Below are 25,227 nucleotides of genomic sequence, written 5' to 3'. Positions count from 1 at the left end.
ATCCCATATTAAGATGAGGCTACAAAATTAACAGTGTCTCAATGCAAATAAGAGGCAGAAGAAAAACACAACTCATGCAAGTGGAACAAGATATTACTCTGGTTTTTGAGAACTATGTAAGCCATCCTTAAGGCAGCTGATTTCCTGCAACCAATAGGATTTCAGTGCTTAGAATCTTTTCCATATTGCGAATGGGACAGGTTCAACTTTTCAATTGTATTATCAAAGAACAGATAAGATGCTTAATAAGAACAAAATTTATTTTTAGCAGAAGACCTTGGATTCCTTAGAGCTTCTTGGGAAGGCTGTGTTCATTTGATACCTTTTGCTATAATAACTACAAAGCTACCTGATTACATTTAAGATCTATAGCATCTACAACAGACAAGGCACTGGCTATTCAGAAGCCCTTGGAAAAGGCTGAAGTGGGTCCTTCACTATTGTTGTAGTGCTTGTAAGGCATTAGGCTTCAAAATAGGGCAGTAATCTTGAGTGGAGAGGACATGCCACAAAGTGCACCTTAACGCACTGCAGGTTAACTCCACCCTATAACTGAGGTGGAGACCAGCTATTATGTCATGAGAGTTCAAGGGAAAAGAAGTTTATCAGTATAAGGATTTTTGTTTTGGATTTTGTGTGAGAGGAGGGAATAGCACAACCAAGAGAACACAGGTTAATGTGTGAACTTTGCTCAAGTTTCACAAACTAAAACAGAAAATAGTTGGTTACCAAGGAAGCTGAAGAGCGGACTGCTGACTTGGAATTGGGGCTAGAAAAGATCATATATCAATAAGCTTTAGAGATGACAAGTAGATAGAGAAGGATTTTGGTGGCAACCAGAAACAATAAAATTCAAGATTTGAAAGTGTTCTTCAGAAGTCCTCTGGTCATTTTTATTTCCATTATTTCATCTGTAGGGATTAAAGCATGAATCTAGTAACTGAAGTGGATAGAAACTGGAAAGGGATAGGATAGTTTAGACAAGAGAGGGGAAATCACCTCTTCATGTGGCTCATGTTTCCTTACTGGAAGACCCCATTATTTTTCATTACAATGTCACTTAGTTTCTAATTTATCTTCTCTTTTGCCTCTTAAAACATTAATAATCTCTTCCTCAGAGTTTTCCAGAAACGTCTCTCTGAGTTGATACTTCAAGTAAAATGAGGAGGACAGATTTCAATTATTCTTTCTGAATACCAGACCTTTTCTTCTGGGGGTTGACTGGAAATTAGATTTGGAACCTATAGCTGAAGTGAGTTAATCCAAAATGAAAAGCCACTCTGCACTTCACAGAGCGCGTTAGAGTCAGTTTTACTACATTTGAGTTCTAAGGATTTCATAATTCAGTGTATTTTGGATGTGATTTACTGTCCCAAGATGGAATTGATTGTCTGGGGTATATGACTTCATCCATACTGATAAATATATTACATAGTAGGCATGAAAAGCCTTATGGTTAGTGAAAAGAAAATCACTACAAAATGAGTATTTGTGGAAGCTGCCAAAAGAATTACATTTTTATTAGTCAAGAGGATCCAAAAATGTTGTGACAATAGATACAATGTTTGTGAGCAGACCTTGAAAACCCATAAAGATATTACTTTAATCTTAATATTCTGCTCATAAAATTTGCATGCACAGTGTTCTCCCTTTGGAAGCTGTAGCAACAGCTTCTCTGTTGTATGTGAAGTTTTATGATCAATTTTTTGTGTTGCTCATTCGAATAAAATAGCTTAAACTATTTGTGCTATAGGATAATAAAATCAACAATTAACAAATTAACAAATGTCACTTTTCTAAAATACCCCAAAGAATGGATCTTTGCAACTATACTGTGAGAAGTAATTCCATATGCAGTTAAGAGATTCTTTACTTCGACCTTAGTGAGGTAATGCATACGATATGACATTACTGCAGAGAGGAAGTAGTCTTTTGACAGCAACTTCCAGAGAAAAGTATCATCAAAATTTTCAAATCATTCTTATTATCTAAAACTCTGCCTACTTATTTGGTTTTGCTGCTACATCCAAGTCATGTCCTGTTCCTTAATGTTTCTGTATGTGAAAGTTCTAACTCCTCTGTAAGCATGTTTTGTAAAAAAATGGTTTAAAGCATGATTGTCCCATGATTTGGCTTGCCTGGGAATATTCTCGGGCCATATATAGTATAGTCAATATATATAAGAAACAAAATATATTTGCCAACTCTCCACTATTCTGTCTGCATTACTGCTTTTCTACTAATATCTTTGCTGTGTAACATACAATGAATGCCATACTTTATTCCTTATGTATGAATTATTGGGAGTTAGTGTTTTGTCAGTGATGTTCTGTGTGCTGGTCTGCAAGGTAAAGAGGAAGTGATTGTTACGTTTGAAAAGACAGTTTCAGAGAGTTTTTCAAATGGAACTACATTGGTTATTGCAACCAGAAGTCACGTAATATGAGAGTTGCTCTGAAAGTAATGTTTCCTATTTTATTATGTTGGTCCATGGTATCAATGGTGGAGGTTGGTGGAATGGCTGCAGAGGGGCAGCCTGACAAAATGATATCTGACGTGGAAGTGGGTATCAAGCAAAGGTGTGTCACTGAATTCCTTCACATGTAAAAATTGCACCCACTGACATTCATTGATGCTTATTAAACAGTGGTTGTGAGCTCAGCGAGATGGCAAGTGATGCATTTCAGCAGTAGCCACAGCAAAAGTGGGTCATTTGCACTGGTGCAGATTTTTACAAGTGTGGCATGCAGGTTCTTGTTCATCACTGATGAAAATGCATAGCTGGTGGTGGTGACTGTTGAAAAATAGCATTTTGTAGATGAGAATTTGCTCTGTCAAATAGTGTTATTGTGCTCTTTGTATCTGTTGCAGTGTCCGTGGAAAAAAATAGGTGGTGTTGCTTTTGGAGTGACCTACATAGTTTGAAACTGCATGTGTGAGCAGCTGATCCTATTGACTTCAAGATTAAAGTCCCACCAACTTCAGTAAAACCAGTGTTTTACCCTAGAGCTTAATTATAAGTTACCTAAAGAGCTAATCAAAACACCATGGTAAAGTAAGTTTGCGCAATATGCAGAAATAGATGCCCTTTTTTATGTGAAGGAAATTTATGTGTCATAAATCAATTGATCCAAATGAAAATGCGTGGATGGGTCATGTTTATTTTATGCATGACTCAATGCACTTTCCATCTGCAAGTCATAAGGTGCTTCCTGTCAGGGCATGCTGATTTAGAATGATGCTGACACTGGAAATGAAATACTGGCTTAAAGATGGATAAATGGTTTTATAGGAATGCTTTGTTTTCCACCACAGAGCACAGTTGTCAGCTCAACATCTGACACATGGACAGGGAGGTAATGCCTCACTTAGTTGCTTTGTAGTCACGAGTGTGTGTTCTTAGCATCATTCAGTGTTGACTGCAATGTGGGATGATTGTATCAGTGTATATCCAGAATACAGTGTGGGCTCAACTTCCTAGGAGACTTGCACATCTACCAAGCCAAGGTGAAATTGTTTCTAGTGTAGATGACAGCAAAATTTCATTTCTGTAATGACACAGTTCAGCATCCTGCTGAATTCAACGTCTGATGCAAAGTACGTTCATCCATCTTCATGACAACATTTAGTGCAGTTGCATTCTTACAGGCATTCGCTGTTTTGCATTTAAGCTGCACCGTTTAAAAATGGAAAACTAATGCCTATCAATACTGGAATTTTTGAACAAAGTGAACTATTCAACTGATTATGCAGAGAGAAGTGTACAGATAAGTCACATGATCAGTGCTAGCTTTGTGCAGGTATGATCCAGAATAGCCTGTTAGAACCTGTTTCAGGCGTAAGCTGACCTTCAGTCTCTCCTAGCTTGTATGTTAAGCTTTCAGAGCTTCTTTTGACACAAATTGTCATGTGTACTGCCATAATTAAAGACATATGAATGGCAAGTATTTGGGGGTAGAAGCTATTTCTTAGATATGTGGCCATTTGAGCACAGTATGGCGTTGATGTCTGTGGCTTATGACTAGGTTTCATTGTACTGCTGTACTATTTGAACACCAAGGAGTGTATATATAAGGCATGGACGCCCAATGAACGCACATATGTGTTGAACAAAAGATGTCACTCCTAAATGACTTGTAGCTTCAATCTGAAGTTAAAACTTCTGGTAGATCACTGGGGTTTTTTTGCTTGGTTCTTGTACAGTCAGTGGGGTATGCATTTCTCTGCTTGATCCATGTGTAATCAAGAAATAACATTTTCATGAAACTCATACAAGTCTCTTCAAGTAGCTTCTCTCATACCTGCCTCTGCATGAGAAAACGTGCAGAAACTGCAGGCTATAAGCAATAAGCACTTTTTGCATCCTGTAAAACAAATAATGTGAAACAAAAATGATGCCTTTGATGTCACCACCAGCAGCACAGCTATGTTTTGCTTGATATTTCAGCTTAAAAAATGCACATTGAAAAAATTTCTACATTATTAAAAGCCACTCTTCTGTTGCTCTGCTTCTTTTTTTTTCCTTCTGGTTTGCAATCTTCCCACCTGCCAGTCTGACTATTAACAATTGTTCTTTCCTTTTGTCCTCTAAGTATCCCTGACTAAGAGAGGAAAAAGGATTCACTAGCATTCTTGTTATCAGTTCAGTGTTTTGAAGACTCCAAAATCTTGGTGTTTTGTTTTTATTAGAATAGCAATACACTAGTGTGATTGCAGTAGCACTGGCACATAATGTCCTTAAAGCCAGCTTTCTGAAGTATTTTTTAAATGTACTGGAGTGAAAAAGTGCATTTTCTACTGTAGAACAACAAGGCAAAAAAGGAGATGAAAGGACTTACTCCAATCTTCTGGCACAAAGTTTTTCTCTCTAGCAGTTGTTGGTTCAAGGTTTGCACACAAGTTCCTTTGTCCTTAGCTGATGTGGTCACAGATCCTTATCCTTTTTCCAGTCTGCATTAAGAACTGCCTTCACTTGTGATGTTACTGATGGAATTTATAGAGCATTTTGGATATACCATCACAGATGTCACAAAGAGGAAGGCTGATTGTTTCTCAGTTCACTCTGACAGGTGATTTTCATCATTTTCTTTAATGAGAGCATAAGCAAGATTTGATCATAATGTTTCCTGGAATCCAAAGATGTATTTTACTTTTAGGGGAATGCTGATGGCCGGTTTCAGATTTGAGAAGTGAGAAAGTGTTGCCCTTTGAGCAGATTTCTACAGGAGCCGTCCCCTCCAAAACCAATGACACACAACGATAAATTGTGTAGGATGTTCCCAGTTTGCCCCATGTGACATGACTAAAGATTTTTCTTTTGCTTAACTTACTCCCTGTATTTTTTCTACTTTTGAGCAAAATAATTTTTGAAACCATTTTACAAACCTGGAGTAACGAAAGGTTAGAAACAAATCTATTTAGAAACAGATAACAGTATTCAAGAACAAGAGAATGAAGTAAGATTTGGATGCCAACAGACTTCTACAAAATACTTTTCCAGAAGAGGCAATTGAGAAGTGATCTTGCAAAGTTGTTCTTAATTTCAGCGTATTCCTGAAACCAAGGATTTACCAACTTATTTTTCACTGGATAAATTATTTGTTAACATGGTACCTTTTTTATCAAGAGGATAATAAGAATTCACTAGCCAGGTTCTCTTTCATCTTGACATGTACATGTTCTCAGGTTCTATTGCTTTTCTGTAACACAGAATTGAAATATTTGTCTGTTAGACTAGGGAGATTTCAAAACATGTTAATAATAGAACTTGCATGCAGTTTTACCTTCACAACTTCACTGTAATTTTCCATAACATCTTTAAAATCACATGGAAAAACTGTTTCCAATAAAGTAGTAAAAATTTGCTTTATTAAAGACTCGGGGTAATGTGATATTTTAAATTAAAATGTTTGCTCTATGCTGGACATAGCTCAAAACATAAGCTTAACTTTCCTTAGAGAATTTGGCATTTCTTGCCTAATGAAATGATATCTTGATTACCAGGAGAATCTGTAATAATTTTAAAATGAATCCCATCCTGCTTTTTAGCGCTTATTGCAAATCTGTGTATGTTTCATTGTCATTCCTGACTCATGAGAGACCAAGACGATCATTCATAATTTCAGAGTCATATTTTAGTTGTTTCACATTACTTCATTCTGTGAATGTCAGAACAGACTTGACAGTTTCACCTTGATTATGTATGTTTGTATTAATTAATTTAATCTAGCAGTCCTATTAGCCACCTGTGTAAGCTGGAACTGGAAGTTGTTTGCACAGGATCACTCAGCTGCTTTGCTTAATGCAGATATATATCCAGGTACATTTCTGAACTGAGGTGTGTCTTCAGAAAGCTGGGTTGAGTTGATTAAAAATAAGGACCCCGGATGGCTATAATAAGTCTTTGTCAGCCGCATATGCTTGTGCAGATACAGTACGCGGAAATGAGAACATATGCATATTTCAGCTTTCAAAAAGAGGGAAAAGCTCTGTTCAGAATATTAGGAGAGGTTGCTGCTGCTGTCTGCAGAGGGAATTTTGCATTTGAAAAGTAAGAAAGTTGCCAGTAACTTGTAGCTGAAGTTAGTTACTGATGTCAGTAAATCATCACAACTGTAACTGCTATTTTTACACATCTGACTGTCTCCATGAAGAATTTAGGTATTTTTTTCCCCCAACTGAGGTCTAATGCACACAATGGAGAGGTAATTGTGGGACAGAAAGCCATCTATCATTTCCTGACCTTCATTGGCAATAAATCCAGGAAATCATGTATTTATCCTACCAAATGCAAATAGAAAATGAATTGCACCAAGAAATTGATTACCTGAGGTTTCTTTGGAATTCTGCAGTAAAACTGCATTGCCTCAGTACCTTTAATATCTTTACTTTTCTAACAGAGATGGTAAGGAATTTGGCAGCCAATAAAGATTTCACGCTAGCTTAGGGAACTTTCTCATCAGTTCTATTTTGTGAATTTAAAGTCTGAATATGCCATTGATTCTCTAACTTCAATTATACTGTTTTCTTAACAAATCTTTCTTACTTCTCTGTCATTCTGCTGTGCAATATACTGCATGGTCAGAGTAGGAGCTGCTAAAATCCATTTCCACCTGGCATTCACATGTATCTCTCAGGGTGTAGGAAAGTATTAAATGTATGGATGAAATGGGAAAGGGGCAAGAGTGGCAGGAGATAAATGAGCAGCTTTGGTGTTTCTTGATGTTGTGACAGTTGTAGTATGTACAAGTTTCTTGGCTTTCTCTTATTAATAACAACAATAGAACTACTTGAAGCTTGCAAGATGATCTGCAGGAAGTCCTTCATTCATAGCTTCATGTTTTAGCACTCATGTGTGTTGTTTCCTCATAGCTATTTAGCAAAGAGGAATAATAATAATGACAGTGGGGTGCATGTGAAACAAATCCATGTTTTCAATTTTAAATTTTATGAAATAAGGGGGAAGAGTTTCATGGCCAAGAGTTTATTTGCAGTTGTGTAGAAACATAAGTGTCTCTACATCTTGCATACTTAACTTTGAATATATGTATTAAGATGCTTTTGGGGAAGTAATGAGCCATGTTAATGGTGCACTCTAATCCAGAAGGTTTCCTACCAGCTATTCCTTCGCATAGGTCTGTTTTAATTACTTAAAGTAATCTGTCAACTTAAAACTAGTACCTGTTTTTCATGAACACTTTTTGAGGTTATTGCAGTGTGAAACCATTCTTTCTTTCCTTCCAGTTACATTACTACCTTTGTAATATGGCTGTAATTTTGTTGTAGTAGCATGCATGGATTCATTCTAGATGCATTTTTTCACTCTGTTAATGTGAGAATTTAGCAGAGCTGATCTAGAAGTTAGGTTTAGATCACAGCCTCATTTTTGCATTGAATTTTAAACAGTTTTCTCAACCACTGTGACTGCTACAGTCCCGTTACTACAGTCACAATCCAGGCTGTGTTGTCTGTTGCCTTGTAAAGAGCTAATAGGTTGAGAGGAGGCCACTTCCCTGCTAGTGACCCTCCTTGTCCATGCAGTGTAAGAAGTGGAGCAGAAGATGGTTTCTGTGCCCTTCAGCAAATGGAAGACGAAGAGGAGGGAAACCCATCATCACATCTGCCACTGGTATGATTTCCTGGGGCAGGTCACTGGTACTCACCAGGATTGGAAGGCCTGTTGAAGATTGGTGAGAAAAGACAGTGTCATCCTTAATTATGCACATGTAGAGGCATGTACCTGAGTACAGCATACCTATGTATCTTTTGATTAACTGTGAGGGTTAGTAGAAGATCTGTGGCTCTCTGCACATTTGTAATGCTGTAATTTTATATAATATGGAAGAGTTGGCAACCACAGGGGAATTTAATAGAACCTTCTGGGTGCTGATAAAGTATAAATTAAACAACTGAAGTCATGTGCACAGAACTATATTGCATCTATATCATAAACTGTAGAGCAAGATATATGATGAAGTATAGAAAATATATTCTTAAAGGAAAAATTGTAAGAAGTGGAAGCTGTTAGCCTAAGAAAAAAAAAGACTGAGTGGATAGATAGGATGGCACTTATTGAATGTAGTAATTGAAGACTGACATGGAGAGGTGTAACTGACGCGTATCTGGGCAAATTATTTCTGGTCCGCTGAGTTCAGGATGAGATTTAATCAAAGCAAAGGAGCTGCAAGTTAGGCATAGGAAAACCTTTCTAGCCATGAGATTAGAGAAGTGCTGAAAGGGAAATACCCTGGGAAGTCTAGGGAACTACTCTGTTGGTGGTGCTACCTGTGATTTAGGTGCACTTGATCCTGTGACAGTTGAATTAGGTGATCTTCTAAATCAATACTAGACTTCTGCTATTCTGTAACTTCTGAGACAGTGCTGATATAGTTAATAATCCTCTAGCTAGCACCTTTTGTTCTTTATAATAACAAGAACAAAAAAAGTTCAAAGCCTCTCTTCTAAACATACTTGTCTTTTCCTTTGAATTGAGGCGGAAAATATTTCTGCATAAAATCTCACCACATTAATTGGTTATTTATCTGAGCAGCTTTTCTTTTAAATGATTCACTGATCCCCCTCAAGAACAGGCTGCTAGATGAAACCATAAGGATAACTAAAACTGTGTACACACTAGCAAAGAACGAGCTAGAATGTCACAGTGTGGGACTAAAGAGTGAAGTCTGGTGCAGAGATATGATATGTATATTTGGATGTCAGGGGGAAGTTCTTTACAGAGAGATTGGTGAGGTGCTGGAACAGGCTGCCCAGAGAGGTTGTGGATGCCCCGTCCCTGGAGGTGTTCAAGGCCAGGTTGGATGGGGCCCTGGGCAGCCTGGTCTAGTATTAAATGGGGAGGTTGGTGGCCCTGCATGTGGCAGGAGGGTTGGAGATTCATGATCCTTGAGGTACCTTCCAACCCTGTGATTCTGTGATTCTCTGCATATCTTCATCTAGGAATGACATGGCGAGGGGTTAGGAAAATGAAGTCAGTTTCTGTAGTGGTGGTGGTGGGAGTAGAAAGTGAGGGGCAAACACAGGTTCTGTCGGCAGGAACAAAAAGCTGCCCACCTGCTGTGTCTCATATTAATGTCTCTGCTCCTTGATCTTAACATCTCAGCACCTTTCTTATGAATTATGTTCTCTTTGAATCATTCATTGTTGCATCTTCATCAAGGGAAAGCAATATTCCTGACATAATCTCTATTCTGTAAAAAGAGAGCTTAAGAAAAATGTGTAAGGACCATTACTTCTATTTCATAACCGAAATGTTGAAAGAGGGAGATAATTAAAAAACAACTGCCCTCTAAAGCTATGGTTCCTCAACTATTTTGTTAGCCTACTTTATTGTGTAGCTGTAGTGGTACTTAGGATTGCTAGCAGAAAAGACAATGTGGTATAAGACAAAGAATGGGTTGTCAAAAGCCAAGGAGAAGGATGACCATATTGACCTCAAATAAGATTGAAATGGTGCATTGAAAGTTAAAATTGGGCATTAGACCACACATCACTGATTTACAAAATGAGGAAGAAAGCTTAATTGCTTACCTTCCAAGCCCTTTACCTTTCTATTGGATTTGTCACATGCTGTTCAAATTTTATTGAGATAACAAAAAAGAGTTCCTTTTTCCTTATTTTTTTTTTAATTTTAAAGCATTCTGTCAGTCTTGACTAATAATAATCATAACAAATTATTCAGCTGTAAAATAATTATAATATATACTTATATCACTCCATCATGTGGAGTAGCATTAGGATGATTTCTTTATGATTTCAGCCCTTTCTTTTTCTGTACCACCAGTTCTCCTGCCTGTCTATTCCACCTGGCTGATTGAGTTTTATGAGGGCTGCTCCAAAAGTAATGCCTCCTATTTTATTGTGTTGGTCAACAGCATCAGAGGCATTGGTGATATGGCAACAGAGGCTGAACCTTGCCAACAGTACTCCATTACATTTTGTTACTGCGCAACAAATGGCAGCAGAGAGGCAGTCTGACAAAATGATGTCTGACTTGAAAGTGCATGTGAAGCAAAGATGTGTCATCGAATTCCTCCATACAGAAACAAAATGATACCTATTGACACTCATCAACACTTGTTGAATGTTCATGGAGTCCAAACAGTGGATGTGAGCATAGTGAGATGATGGGTGTTGTATTTCAGCAGTGGCAAAAGTAATGTGAAAGACAAACCATATTCCAGAGGCATTATTTTTGGAGCAACCTACTCCAGAGCTCAGAGATATCGTCACGATGATGCACTTAAATATGATTGCTTTAGTTGAACAACAGTATGGAAAGAAAATAATGATAACAATAATTGTAAAGTAGTGAATGATTAGTTGTATCTCCATCTCACTGCAATGGTCATATTCAATTTAATGCACTGAATCAGTAGTTACAAAATTGAACATTTCCCTATGTCTTTCTCTATATATATGTATCACACATATATATTTGTATCCCTTCTAGGAACAATAAACACACACTCACTCTGGTTTCATGGTATTCCATATGACCATGTGTGTATATACAGAATGACTGATAGATGATGCACTGTATCGTTCCTACACACAAACATACCCAACTCTGTCATTTTGTTGTAGATCTTTACTGTTTTTGTCTCCCCACTTTTATCTTCTGAGCTGGCACTTAACAAAATTGAAACATCACAACCCTTGGATTAAAATGCCAGTATCATTGTTGCTACTTCTGTTGGACATAAGTATAATGTTCCTCATCTTGAAAATGTTCTAGATTTCTGTTGTAAGGTTGTACTCTATTACCTATAAGAGTGGAAATTAAAAAAGAAAAAAATGCTTCTTTGTTATTGTCTGAGTTAATCTTCTGTTGACAATTGACATGCAGTGTTATTATTTTGCATTTTCGTCATTTTTTATTAAATTGCGTACTACTACATAAAATATTTTATTGAAATCTGCTATATTATTACTATCTTTATTAGGCAACTTTCATCAATAACAGAATTGAGAGCCATAAAATGTACTTTTTGTAAGCCCAAAGTGATGTACATTAATTACATTAGTCTCCTTAATTAGTTATTAATTGTTTTTTATATTTACCATTCCATTAGTTTTCTCTGTATCATCATCAGGCTCACAAGCTTATATTTACCTAGATTATGCAATTTACTGCTTAAAATGTCATTAAGTTTCTTCTGAATGCTACCATATTTTTCCCACTGGAATAATGGGGGAAAAAAAAAAAAGGATCTATATACTCCTTCGCCATCCCTTCTAAGATAATGAGATACAAATTACACAGAAGTGTGGTTTTAAAATTATAAACTTTGGTATCAACTCATTAATGTCATCCTAAATTATTCTTGATATGGAAATATTTAATAGTCTCAGCCCTACCAAACATCTGTCTCTTCCCAGATACACAACAGAGGTGCATATCGATCCCTTTAATTAACTGTTACTAAAGCCAAGGTTTCCTTCTGGTAATTAATCACTATCAGAATTCTTGCAGTTTTGGTTTACTCAGGAAATTTTTCCTTATGCAATATAGGAGGTAACTCATCCTTTGTACCTGTTTCACTTGATTAAACTTCCACATTCTTAATCTCTGTCTTATGATCAGTATTACTCTTTTCTTATGAAATTCTGACTTTATATCTGCTTGGTGTTTTAACTGATGTGATGTTCCTTCTGGAGAAAGATAATGACTTTTTCAAACAGTATTGATGTTTATTTGATGTTTTGAAGTATTCTTAATATGTTCCTAATTAGCATTTCATGATTTTCTGTAATTATTTCTCATCTCTTACTGGCATGGTCTCCAATTGTTTTTCCTTTTGAATTGATTTATTTTAAAGCTACAAGTGTGATAGTGGTTTGGACATTATTCATGTTTGCAGATTACAGTGCATTCTATCACAACTTCTTGTACAAAAGTTACCACTGATTTATAGGTCTGTGATCTGTTTTCTTCATCTGCTAAGATGACTTCTTACAGAATCTACTTGTTCTGGACATAGTATTTTTTTTAGTGAGAAATCTGTTGCCTCTAAGCACTGTCAATAGAACTGTCTCCCCTCCCGTGCCCACAAATGTTACTCATAATGCAGTTATTATAAAACTGATATATTCCCCTTCTTTTTAAAATGCAGGTGCAATTGTCTTGGGATTTTAATTTGCTTTTCTAGTCTGTGGAGGACATCAATCAGTAAATTATGTTGTATTTATCTGATTTCATAAGCATTTGGCATCATGTTGGTCTTGAGCTGTCAGAATCAATTTAATTTTTGACATAAAATGCCATTTTCCTTTAATTTTTTCCAAGTCACTCCTTTATAAAAGCCTTAATTTTTTTTTTTTCAACAGCCTAAGTATAAGATGCAACCCAACAGCCTTCAGTAGTAAAACCTAGGTTTTCTGATGTATAGGCTAATCTCCCAGTGTTGTACAGGCCAACAAATTACCTTCTTATTATTTTCCAATGTCCGTGTGAGTTCAGGATGCTGAAGATCAGCATTAGTCTGCATTAGCAATGACAACAGGTACCAGATGTTCCTGCTGGTGTTGGTGACGCTGTTTGCGCTGGAACAGAACCTCTGCCATAGCTGTGTGAAATGCAGCTGGTGATGTTGAATCAATGCAGATGTAAGATGCGTTTCCCCAGCTGTAGGGCTTTTCTGCAAAACAAACTAGGCTATCCTTTTTATGAACAACTGCCAGCCAAACTGATCGCATCTCGCCCTGTCCTCCAGGAAAACCAAGAAATAGGAATAATTCTACAAAAGTCTTTTCATTAGAATCAAAGTAGTCTTTTCAAATGTTTCCAGCCATCTCAGTTGTTCAACCCACTTTCTGAACGACTGCACCCTCTATTGGAGTAAAACAGATCGACTTCCAAAGCAGATAATTTATTTTTATGTTGTTTATATCCTTCTGGTTCTTACAGGCATAATACAACAGCCCATTCATGTGAGAATAAAACAAGCACAGTCTTGCTGATCTTAGATTACAGGGGAAGTGTGAATATCCAATAAATACTTTATATGATTTCTCTATACCCTGAGTTAATGAAAAGTATGTAAATAGCTCTGTACATTCAGGGTAAAATGAGAAAGGAATAATAGAAATATTTTTTTTTCTTGTTGTGTGAAGCTATTTCAATTAACCAAAGCTCTGTGGGGAAGTAAATGTTTGAACAAACGAAAGTGATATGAAATAGACGATTAACCATGATGTTGCATCTCATCAAACAGGTGATTCTCTAATGGACCAATGAAAGCCAACAATGACAAGTTGTGGTCAACAGTCCTTGAATGTGCTGATGGTTTTGCTTTCATTACTCTTGTCAGCAGGTAACTAACTTTCATATCTTGAATTTATCTATCAATGTCATGAGGAAAAAAGTGCTGCAATTTTATATCAAATTCCTAAAAAACCAAAATGTTCAAGTGAGTTGTTAATTGAATAACAAATAAAGCATCTTTACATCTAACAACCAAGGCTGAAATGTGAAATGCAATTGAAAATTCAGCTTAAGAAAGAAGAGCTGGTGGGGCAATGACATAGTTGAACAGAAAAAGACACTGTTTTGCTACAGTAGTTTTTCAGCTCACTTAAAAGAAAAAAACAAAATCTGCACCACCATAAAATCCAATTGTTTTTCTGAATGATCATCTATTTGAAAAAAAAGCAAGTTGGGTACCAAATGTATGCTTTTATGTGTACACAAAAACACATGTGCACGTGAAAGATTGAACACTGAGCTTTAACTGTATTTGAAATGAGTACACATCAGATATGATGTAGCTTACATTATATTTATATATATATATACACACACATACTTAAAGAAAAATGTATAACATGATAGAATGCCAATTTTCCCAAATCTGAAGAACTGACAGAACTAGAAGGGAATGTATGTTTATTTCTGTAGATACTCACTAGATCTGCCCTAGATATTTGGTACTAGCACACAGATTTTGCAGCAATCTGTCAGCTGTTATATTGAGAATTAGTTGAGTGCTATGATTGCTAGTTGCATTTGTTCTTCAGAAGATATCTGTGACATTGAAGACATGGAATTTATTTATTTATTTATTTATTTAGTAATGATAGATGAATGTTTTCTTTTACAACAAAAAGGAGGGGTGAATATTCACAGGCCAAATAGATTTGGTCTTAGGAATTATTAACTCTGACTAAGGCTTCTTTTGCCCTCCTTTCCTGAAGTGCTTTTTAACTGAAAATGTGGTTGATGTTTTTTTCCATCATTGCTCCATATTCCCTTATACCGCACCGCATCCATAATCACCATGCTTAAAACTTTACCAGAGATTATATATCTTCAGATATCTTTGTGCTTCAGTAAGAGTTGGCATATTATTGCATATGTGTGATGTCTGTAATGTGCAATGTTATATCCCCATCAGTTATTTGATGTATGGATTTTCTTTCCCACAGTACTGGTGCTTGTTTGCAAATGTTCAGCTTGATTCTTACTAAGGATAAATAATTACCTAGCTATAGATCTAATCTCCTTTTGTGAAAAATGTTACACTATTATCAGCTAAATTACTTGTTGGTGTAATATTAAAATTTTATTTTCTTGTGGAGTCTTTTCATTTCTACCAGCCTCATGTGCACAAGAATCAGGCATGGGAGATCAGAGCAATCTCTTTGTGTTTTTTCAGGTTCAGGTCATTTCAGAAAGCTATTTCCCTGGTGTAAAAGAAAAGTCAGTTATTCAAGAAGACTTCAGTGATTATATCCCACTGATCAAACATCACAAAGCTGTTCTGGTCTCTTCTTTTGATTTTTATTATGTTTTCATACTTTTACTGCTCATTTTAGGGGGCTTCTACTAGAGACCACCTGAGACTTCACTTTTCCAATCATTTTCCCCTAGATAATTTAAATATATCTGTGTTCGAGTAGAATGGATGATAGCACTATGCTTGCAAACAGTAGTAATCTGCTGCTACATAAACACCTGTTACCTCAAACACAAGCAAAAAGCCAATGGCTTGACATATTTTTTTCTTAGGAGACAAAACTTGGTGCCTCTGATATACAGTTTTTTATTTGAAACTAGTTATATATGACCTTTAGTTCTTATGTAATGTACCTACCAATAGTAGTAGTCAGTGTAGAGTGCAGGCTTCATTTGGAGTCACCACAAGTCTTTCATGCTAGCTAAGTTCCACTCACTGGGGAATTTTACTACTGACATCTGTAGGATTAGGTTTAAACCATTGCTAAATGACCTTTCATGGGACATGAATGAAAGGATAACATTTATTATTTGTTATTTTGTAGACAGCATGTGTGTACTTTTTTTTTTTTTTTTTTTTTGCCTAGGATCAGCTTCCATAAAGGAAAACTAATGGCTTAATGCACTGAGAGTGATGAGGGGAAAAAAGAGATTGCTACTGTCACTGAAATTATACAGACAGCATTCTTAAACTGAGCTGAAATGAAAATCTAAAGGCAAAACTTCTTGAGTTTCCTAGATTTTCAGATTTTCACCTGTGAAACTGTGCCTCACTTCCAATCTTTGACGTACAAATACTCAAGTTCTTAAATCTATACGCATGCTTGTAAACTGCACTCATTAATTTGAAGTGCAATTGGCTCTGCAGGCAGAAGGAAAGGGCAGAAGTTAACAGGCAAGTTCCCAGAACAGCTTTTCTCAGGGCCCAAACTCCTTTGTGTCAGAAAAGGAAACAGTGGCAGTAGGTCTGGTACTGTGGTGGTGGCTAAGGATGAGGCTAAAATTCGGCAGCTTGAGCTGTGTGGTTAGAATTACAGAACTGTGGGGGTTGGGAGGGACCTCCCTGCTAAAGCATGACCCTATAATAGGTCGCACAGGTAGGCATCCAAACAGATCTTCATATCTTCGCAGAAGACTCCACAACCTCTCTGGGTAACCTTTTCAAGTGCTCCTCCATTGCCCATTCTGTAAAGAAGTTCTTCCTCATGTTAGTATGGAACTTCCTATGTACAAGTTTCGGCCATTGTTCCTTGTCCTATAGGTACACATCACCAAGAAGAGTCTGGCCTCATCTATTTGCCTCCTAACTCCCTTTAGATATTTGTAAACATTTATCGGATCCAGTCTGTCCTCTCTTCCCCAGGCTGAACAGACCCAGGTTACTCAGCCTTTCCTCATATGGAAGATGCTCCAGGAGCTTTATCATCTTTGTGGCTCTCTGCTGGACTGCTTCTAGGAGATCCCTGTCTCTTTTGGACTGGGAAACCCAGAACTGGACACAGTAGTCTAAACATAGCCTCACCAGGGCAGAGTAGAGAGGGAGGATCACCTCCCTCAACCTGCTGGCCATGCTCTTTTTAACACACCCCAAGATGCCATTCCTTCTTTGGCAGCAGAGCACACTGCTAGCTCATGGCTAATCCGTTGTCAACAAGGACCCACCCTCATGTCCTTCTCCACGGAGCTCATCTCCAGCAGATCATCCCCTAACCTGTCCTGATGCATGCAGAAATAGTTATAATAGAAATATATAATAGAAATAGATAGAAATATGTAAGAGAAATAGACTGTGACCCCATGAAGGAAAAAAAAAAAAGATAAAATCAAATTGGGCATACTAAAACTTCAGACTGATTTTGTTTTATCACAGTGATGCACAATTTCAGAATACATGGACGTTTATTAACTGTACTAACTGAACAGGGAGTGTCTAATAGAGGGAGAAGCAGCATGCAGTCATACGGTAAGAATATCCTCTCAGGCCACTGTAATGCCTATTTTTACTGTACAGGAATATTGATAGTTAGATTCATGTAATGGATTGAAATACATAAGGGATGGCATGGAAGCTTATACTAGCAAGCAAAATTTGACATTATTTGCATGTTACATTAATTATCCTTTCAATTAAAATATGAATGTTTACATAGCAAAATTGTCAGAGACTCTCAGATGATTGGTGTTGTGCTAAGTAAAATGTAAATATGTGAGTATTTGTATGGATTTATTTGGAAAGCTTATAATGATCAGCCATTCTGAAAATTCTGGTACTTGAAAAATTATGTGACTAAATTAGAAAAAAAATTGCACAGTTTAACCATGAACAGGTAAGGCTGCAGTAGCAGCTTCATATACACTGGCTGTTTACTTTTTATGGTAGACTGGATAAATTTTAAGATGAGCTCAAATCAGTCTGTTGAAGCATAGCAGACTATTCTCCGGAAATTAGTAGGAACAGAGATAGGAGCATCTATATCATCAACCTGTTCAGTAATGCCTTTTAAAAACAGGATGAGAATTTGCACATGCAAATCCACTCCAGAAACAGCTGCCATCTTTGCAACAGACAACCCACAGCCTTTCAGCTACATTACTTTTATCCTAAGTATTGCTGTAGAGATAAGGCTCTTTCATGCTCAGGATTTGAGTTATTTTCAGGAAAAATATTTTGTAAAACATTATAGTTTAGTTTGCTCTAGGAATCAGATCCAATAAGCAAATACAGCAAGTGAAATGATTGATTTATTGTAAACTGTGTAATGCTTTGTCACGCTGTACTGGATTTGGCTGGATGGGATTATTTTGCTTTCCAGCAGCTTCTGTGGTGCTGTGTTTCAGACTGATGACCAATACATCATTGATAGCACAGCAACACTGCAGCTGTTGCTGGACGCTGCTTACGCAGCATCAAGGCATTTTCTGTTTCTCACTGGGGCTGTACAGCCAGACCCCCTGAACCACAATGACCAAAGTGATATTCCAGAGCAGATAATGTCATTCCCAGCCATAAAGCTGTGACAGGAGTTTGTTGCTTTTTTTTTTTTTTCCCCATTAATTGCCGTTGCCTGGGGAATGGACTAGACATCTCTCCACTGGTGGTGCGTGATTGCCTTCATGTCACCTATTTTTTTCTCCTGTTCTTCTTCGCAAATTAAACTGCCTTTATCTCAACCCACAAGTTTTCTCACTTTGCCCTTCTGATTTTCTTCCCCCTCTCACTGGGAGGAGGAGTTCATAAGCGACTTTGTGGTGATAGCTGCCAACTAGGGTTATCCCACCACGCAGTGACTAGCAAATTCAGACCAGAACTCAAACATCACTTCATGCTTTTTTTTGTCTATTTATTGTAATCACTAGCACGCATTTTACTATTTAAGGGTTTGTTTGGGAATACATTTTATAGAAGCTTAACTCACGCTCTGACCCAATGTTATCTTCTATTCTGCCTTCTCTCTGTAGTCACCCTTCCCCATGTTTTCATCACCAAATTCAGCTGTGTTTAATTTTCCTTCAGAATGGTCAAAGAATCTGCCTAGGGATCAGAGAACATTTCACATGTGCTGATAAGTAAACTACTTTGCAGTGAGGAAGAATCTAAATCTTCCTGGAGCCTTTTAATGCATTCTCACAATGCAGTTTCTTTTTCAGCACTGGATAGTTTGAGAAGCGTGGAAGTATTCCATTGCTTATGAGAAGGAGTTTCAGTTCTGACAACATGCACTGGAGCCATATACAACTCAAGCCTAACCTCACAGGGCTGTTGTTCTCTTGCAGTAGTTTAACCTGGCTGTAATTTACCCAGGCTAAGCTGCAGAACTATATATGAAAACTCGTAGTTTTGCTATCCTATTATTTTCAAAGCTAGTTCTAGCATTTTCTCTTAAAATGTCCCAAATTTGAAACAACAATCTATACTAAACACTGCAAAAATTACTATGTAGCTGTAATGTAGTAATCTAACACTTTTAAAGGAAAAAGGCATCATACAAAAAAAAAAGTCTACATTTAACATGTATATGTCATAACATTCATCTAATTATATATCAAATAAGCATGATAAATGAAGGTATAATGAGGTACATCTGTAGGTTGCTCTGAAAGTAATGCTTCCTATTTATTTCTGTGGAAATTGTAACAGATACAAAGAGCACGATAAGAGTATTGAATGCAGCAAATTCTCAGCTACAAAATGCTGTTTTTCAACATAATCACCATGATTAGTTGTGCATTTTCATCAGTGCTGAACAAGAACCTGCATGCTGCGTTTGTAAAAATCTGTACCATCAGAGGTGATCCACTGTCACCGTTGCCACTCCTGAAATGCACCACCCACCACCTCACTGTGCTCACAGCTACTGTTTGGTCTCCAAATGTCAGTGAATGTCAATGGGTGCCATTTTTTTTCACACGGAGGAATTTGATGACACACCTTTGCTGCCTCCACACTTCCAGTACAGACGTTATTTAGTCAGGTTGTCCCTCTGCTACCATCTGTCTCACAGCAAGAAAATGTAATGGATTATTGGTGGGAAGATTCAGCCTCTGCAGCCATACTGCCAGCATTGCCTCTAACGTCACTATAAAACAGGAGGCATTACTTTTGAAGTAGCTTGTATGTATCTTAAAAGAACATTTTTTGCACAGCATAACACAGATATGTCTTCATTTGAAGCATCTGAAGCAGGCAATTTATCAGAGAAAGATTAAATGGATACTCTTCAGCTCACTACTGTGAATAAAAATGCTATGAATAAATGTCACTATTGAAGTGCAAGGCTACTCCATGAAGGCTACCATTTCACTCAGATTTACTAGGCCCAGAAACGTGACTAATAGGAAAGCTCCCTGATTGTAAAGAGATCTACAGTAAAACACAAAGCAGGCATTACCTTGATATACTGATCTGTATGACTACCAGAAAGGAGGTCAATGTTCTTTCTGTTTGTTGACATTAGACATGGATGCTTTTTTCCTAGTAACAATGATTAGTAGAACTATATGCATTAGAGTGTTTGTAATGCACCCCTGCAAGCTGGTATTAAACATTTACAGAATGCCTAGGGCACTTTACAAGAGCTTAACCATGTTAATTTAATGCCATTTGACTTGCTCTAGCTCATCCATGTGTGCACTGGAGCTATGAGAGACCTGAACTTCCTTCACTGAAAGCTGGAGAGGAGGCAGGACAGACTGGGGAAATCTTAATGGGCACCAGAGTTTTGTATTTAAGTAAATGAATCAAGCTTCTGGTCATTTTAGAAATCAAATCATTACTGAAATACTCTGTTTGGTTTATGAATTTCTTCTGTGCCATAGGTCTCAGCTTTAATAATAATAATAATATAATAATAATAATAAATAATAAACCTGCATAGTTAAAACTAAAATGATGATGGAAGAGAGTGCACCCCAGCAAGTTTATTGATGATGCAGAAGTGGAAGGAGTAGCTGAGAGACCAGAAGTTCATGCTGCCTTCCAAAGTGACCCGGACAAGCTGGAGATTTGGGCTGACAGGTATCTTGTGTGGTTTAACAGGAGAAAAAGAAGGTCTCGTCACTAGAGAGGAACATGCACATGTGCATGCTGGGACTGCCCAACTGAAAAGCAACTTGGTAGAAAAAGACCTGGGAATACTGGTGGGCATCAAGTTGAAAATGAAACAGTGGAGTGCCATTGTATTTAAGATAGGTAATAGTGTCTTGGGTTGCAAAGTATTGCCAGCAAGTTGGCAAAGGTGATCCCTCTGCTCTACTCAGCACTGCTGAGGCCACATCAAAAATACTCAGCTGTGGGCCCCTCTGTACAGGCAAGAGACAGAGATAATGAAAAGAAACCAACAAAAGTCTATTAAGATGAAGAAGTTTCTGGAGCATCTCTCATATCAGGAAATGCTGAGAGACTATATAGCTTAGAGAAAAGAAGTCTCAGGGGAATCTCATTAATGCATGTAAATACCTGAATATGCAAAGAGGACAGAGCCAGGCTCTTTACAGTGCTGCCTAGTACCAGGACTAGATGCAGTGGGCACAAACTAGAATACAGGGGGCTCCCTATGAGCACTAGGAAGCAATCTCATCCCATGCAGTTGACAGAGCCCTGGCACGGATTGCCTGGAGAGCTTGTGGAGCCTCCTTTTTGGAGATTTTCAAAAGCTGCCTATCGGCTTGATCAGCAGCTCTCTGGTGGCCCTGCCTGAGCAGGGGTTGGGCCAGGCAACTTTCTTTGCAACCTCAGCCATTGTAATTTTTCAAATGTGGATCAATCATGGAACACCTACATTTTACTGCTATGTTGTTTAAGGTGATGGGGCAAGGGGAGAGAGAAGTTAGTACTTGTTCAAACAAATACATGTGTCTGTATTCCTTTGGTAATCACAGCATTCTTCAAGCTCTTCAGATCCCGAGTGACATTGTCTATGAAGGGATTTTCTTTGTTGTTAAAGTAATAATTACAGGTGTGGGTGTGTGTACATAATGTGCATAATAGTTGCATTATCCTACCAATCCATATCTGAGATTACTTGCCTCTCTGAACACTGTGCTACACTAATACTAGAGCTTAGGTTCATCTCAGCTAATTTTAGGAATGGAGCTGAGGTCTGTTTTTGGAGGATAACTGCTGTAAGATCTTCAATCAGTAGAAATAGAGACAAGTGGAGATAGGAACTTTCATAAAGGGTGAATCAGGTTTTATACACATTTGATTGTCCTTGGAGGCCCTCATCTATCTGGTTTGGTGTTTTTTTTTTTCCAATAAATTTGTGGTTACAAAACCTAAGTTTGCATTCTAGCCACACATGTCCTATTATCAAGGAGGACCATGTTTCAGGTAAATGAAAAACTAAACATTGGCATGAGAGGATGCAAATGAATTCCTGCACTGATTTCGTGAGATTCTCATGCAATTTTTTTTAGGCCTCAGTTTAGCCATTAAAATAAATACATATTTCAGAATGTAAAATGTTTCATTCAGAAAGGAATATGTGACCTTGTTTTCTCCTCAGTTTAATGCTTTGTTCTATATCCCTCTATACGCATAAATAAAGAAGTTATTTCCACTGCAATGATCATTAAAATTTGATTAAGCCCACAGTAAAAGAATGCGAGAAACCTGAAAATAAAAATGAGAAAGCAACGATTTTCAGTCAACAGGAACTGTGTGTGGAGAGATGCTGTACAGTTAAGCTCAATCTATGCCAGTCATTATAAGTATCCTCATGTACTGATAAACATATATGAAAATCATACATCAAGTTGGAAGAGTTAATTCTGCCAGCCTAAAGTGAGCATCTTCAGCCCGTGTGACCTCACAAAGCACAGTTGCCCACAGCATTACTGTGCCTCTGTTCTCTAATCAGAGTAAAAACATTTCACTGCCACTTGTGCATTCAGATTCTTGACTTCTATATTTTGTTCTCTTTAGAGTGGAAGGCCTTTGGGCACCCTATGGTACACACAGCCCTTAATACTGCAGGGCCTTCCACAAAAATGAATCAGAATGGTGACAGTATATGGAGCTTTTTTTTGTGCAGGACTTTTCAGATGTACAAAGTATTCACATGTAGGTGATTAACAACCATGCTGGAAGGGCTCTCTCTGCTGCCCCTCGGCACGCTTGCTTAGTTCAGGCAAACTGAGGTGATTGCATGGCTTCCAGTTCAGAGCTGCTGGTAACCAGCAGGCTGCCTGCGATCTTACCATGCAGCTGTAACCACAGTGTGCCAGTCACTGCAGCAGTCAGCTGCATTCAAAGGGTATGGATGGCCTTCCTTTTATGTCTTTTTCAGGAAAAGTGATGGTAAAAGCATTGTGATAGTCCAGGAAAAAATGTTCTCAGAGGGGTAATAAACACTTTACATGAGAATTTAATAAAGAAGACCTGTAAGAATTCCCAGGAGTAGCTGTATTTCTATTAGTTCTGTCTCCTTGCAAATTCAAGGTTGTTGAGATCTGTTAAACTGTTTTGTACTTCCTATATCTGACAGAATAATCCTTACTGAAGAACTACCTTCACAGTGGAAAAGAGATTTCTATCAGTAACAATGACCAGAGATCAAGCATCTTCAAACTTTTGTTGCAGTTTTTATATCAGCTTTTTGTTTCTATGAAGTCATTGATGGAAAATCAAACATGGACGTTGTTAGGTGTTTGTGGATATCTGTGTACACACTGTGAAAATGTTTTCCTAAATACTATTGTGTTTCTTGGCTTGGAAAGCAGTTCCTCCCTTGAAATAAATGACAGTTATCAGAATTATAGCAGTAGTAAAAGTCAAAAAACAACAAATTCTAAATGCTATGATTTTTAGTATAAAATGTTATAATGTTGAAAGTTCTGAAATATTAACTTTTTCAGAAATCAAAGAACAGTTGTTTAAGCTTAACCAGTGAAAAACTGTAGTTCATAGCACACAGATGACAGAAATGACTCACCATGCTAATACTGTTCTTTGTTTTACAGTGTTGTCCGCACATTTTCGGGTCTGCGAGCCATATACAGACTACAAAGGACGCTACCACTTTGGTTTTCACTGCCCCCGTCTTTCTGACAATAAATCTTACATCTTTTGCTGTCACCATAACAACACAGTGTTTAAATACTGCTGCAATGAGACAGAATTTCAGACTGTTATGCAGATGAACTTAACAGGGAATGTAGATGGATATATGCATAAGTAAGTACATGAGTTTTAAGTGCTCTTCACCAAACTGTTCCTGGTCTAGTAATGTAGTCTGAGGTGTACTTAATGATAGGAGCAATTAAAATATTCACACACAGAGAAACATTGCTGAAAGGCTTTTGCTATTGTAGAACTTTTAAAAGAAATGGTATTTTAGCTTTGCTTTCATTGCTTTGGTGCATATTATAAACATTGTTTGGACAGTGTGTAAGTAAAAGCTGCATATAAATACAAGAGATATAAAGATATATATAAAAGTTACAAATGAACAGTCTCTCCTCAGCTTCAGTCTTATCTGAACTGTATTTAAATGTACGTCTGTAAAAATAAACCTCAAAACCACATCCATGGGGGAAGAGGGAGGGAGCTGACTTTTTCCATGTCAGCCCTGTGTTGAATCTCTGATATTTCACATGTAAATCTCTTGTAATCTCTGACCTTGGGGAACAGAATGTATTTGCTTATATACCAACACTGTGTGGTCTCCTTGCCTCTTACCTGAGATACTTCCATGTAGTTCTTGGCCTATCCTTAGGTTAAATATCAGTTAGTTTTGTTTTGTTGGTTTTGTGGTTTTTTTTTCATAAGAAACTAATCTGTAGCAAGCAGATGTTTGTTACTGATTACTTATTTATGATATCAAAATGCTCACTTGTGATCTATCTTGTATCATATTTTATATTCTGGCCACACTAATCCACTGTAATTTCTCTTGGTGCAGAGGGCAACTTTCAGCTGATGTAAACTCCCACAGTCAAATTCTGATCTGTCTGCTTTCCCCTGACATTTTATTCTGGTATCCAGGCCCTTCAGGGCAAGAAAGGGACAGTTTAAAGACAGCTGGAATTCCAACCTATTGATTTTTGGTTACTATGGGGATTTCAGTGTTTTGTTTTCTGGTGCAAACCTTGGTCAGCTTGTTGTCATTCATCTATATAGTACAAGGTGGCAGAGCTGGAATACTGATGTTCTGATGTTGGCTCCTTTAGCTTTTAACTGCAGCAAGCAGCAGCCAGCTCAGTGTTGTCTTCCTTAACACCTTTCCTACAGCTCTGCCTTCTTGATGTTTGAATCTTGTATAGATTGCACACTATAACTTAAAAGGTGTTAGCAACAACCACCTAGAATGAAGGAGCCTGTAGCGTACGTAGTGTAAAAGAGTGATACTTGCATAGTATCTCCTGGGATGTAGAACATTTCTCTGCCACTTGCCTTGTTGTTTGCATGTGCATTCACATGTACATGTACACACACATGCATGCACCCACAGAAGTAAACATAGAGTTCTTTCAGG

At 37.4% G+C, this 25,227-nt stretch overlaps 1 protein-coding gene across 9 annotated transcripts in view; it reads left to right on the top strand.

The window, feature by feature from the left end:
* The window catches only part of SHISAL1 (shisa like 1), an 83,151-nt gene that overhangs the window by 22,657 nt on the left and 35,267 nt on the right, over positions 1-25,227 (top strand). For all 9 annotated transcript variants that reach the window (XR_007374659.1, XM_048933978.1, XM_048933977.1 and 6 more), the window contains 2 exons: positions 13,734-13,832; positions 23,714-23,927. Coding sequence is in view for 8 of the 9 variants with exons in the window: in XM_048933978.1 (XP_048789935.1) it covers positions 13,766-13,832; positions 23,714-23,927 (281 nt within the window). In the remaining variant the exon portion in view is untranslated. The remainder of the gene's footprint in view (positions 1-13,733; positions 13,833-23,713; positions 23,928-25,227) is intronic.

This window comes from Lagopus muta, chromosome 1 (genome assembly GCF_023343835.1).
Source record: "Lagopus muta isolate bLagMut1 chromosome 1, bLagMut1 primary, whole genome shotgun sequence".
Lineage (NCBI taxonomy): Eukaryota > Metazoa > Chordata > Aves > Galliformes > Phasianidae > Lagopus > Lagopus muta.
This window is presented reverse-complemented; position numbering and strand designations above follow the sequence as displayed.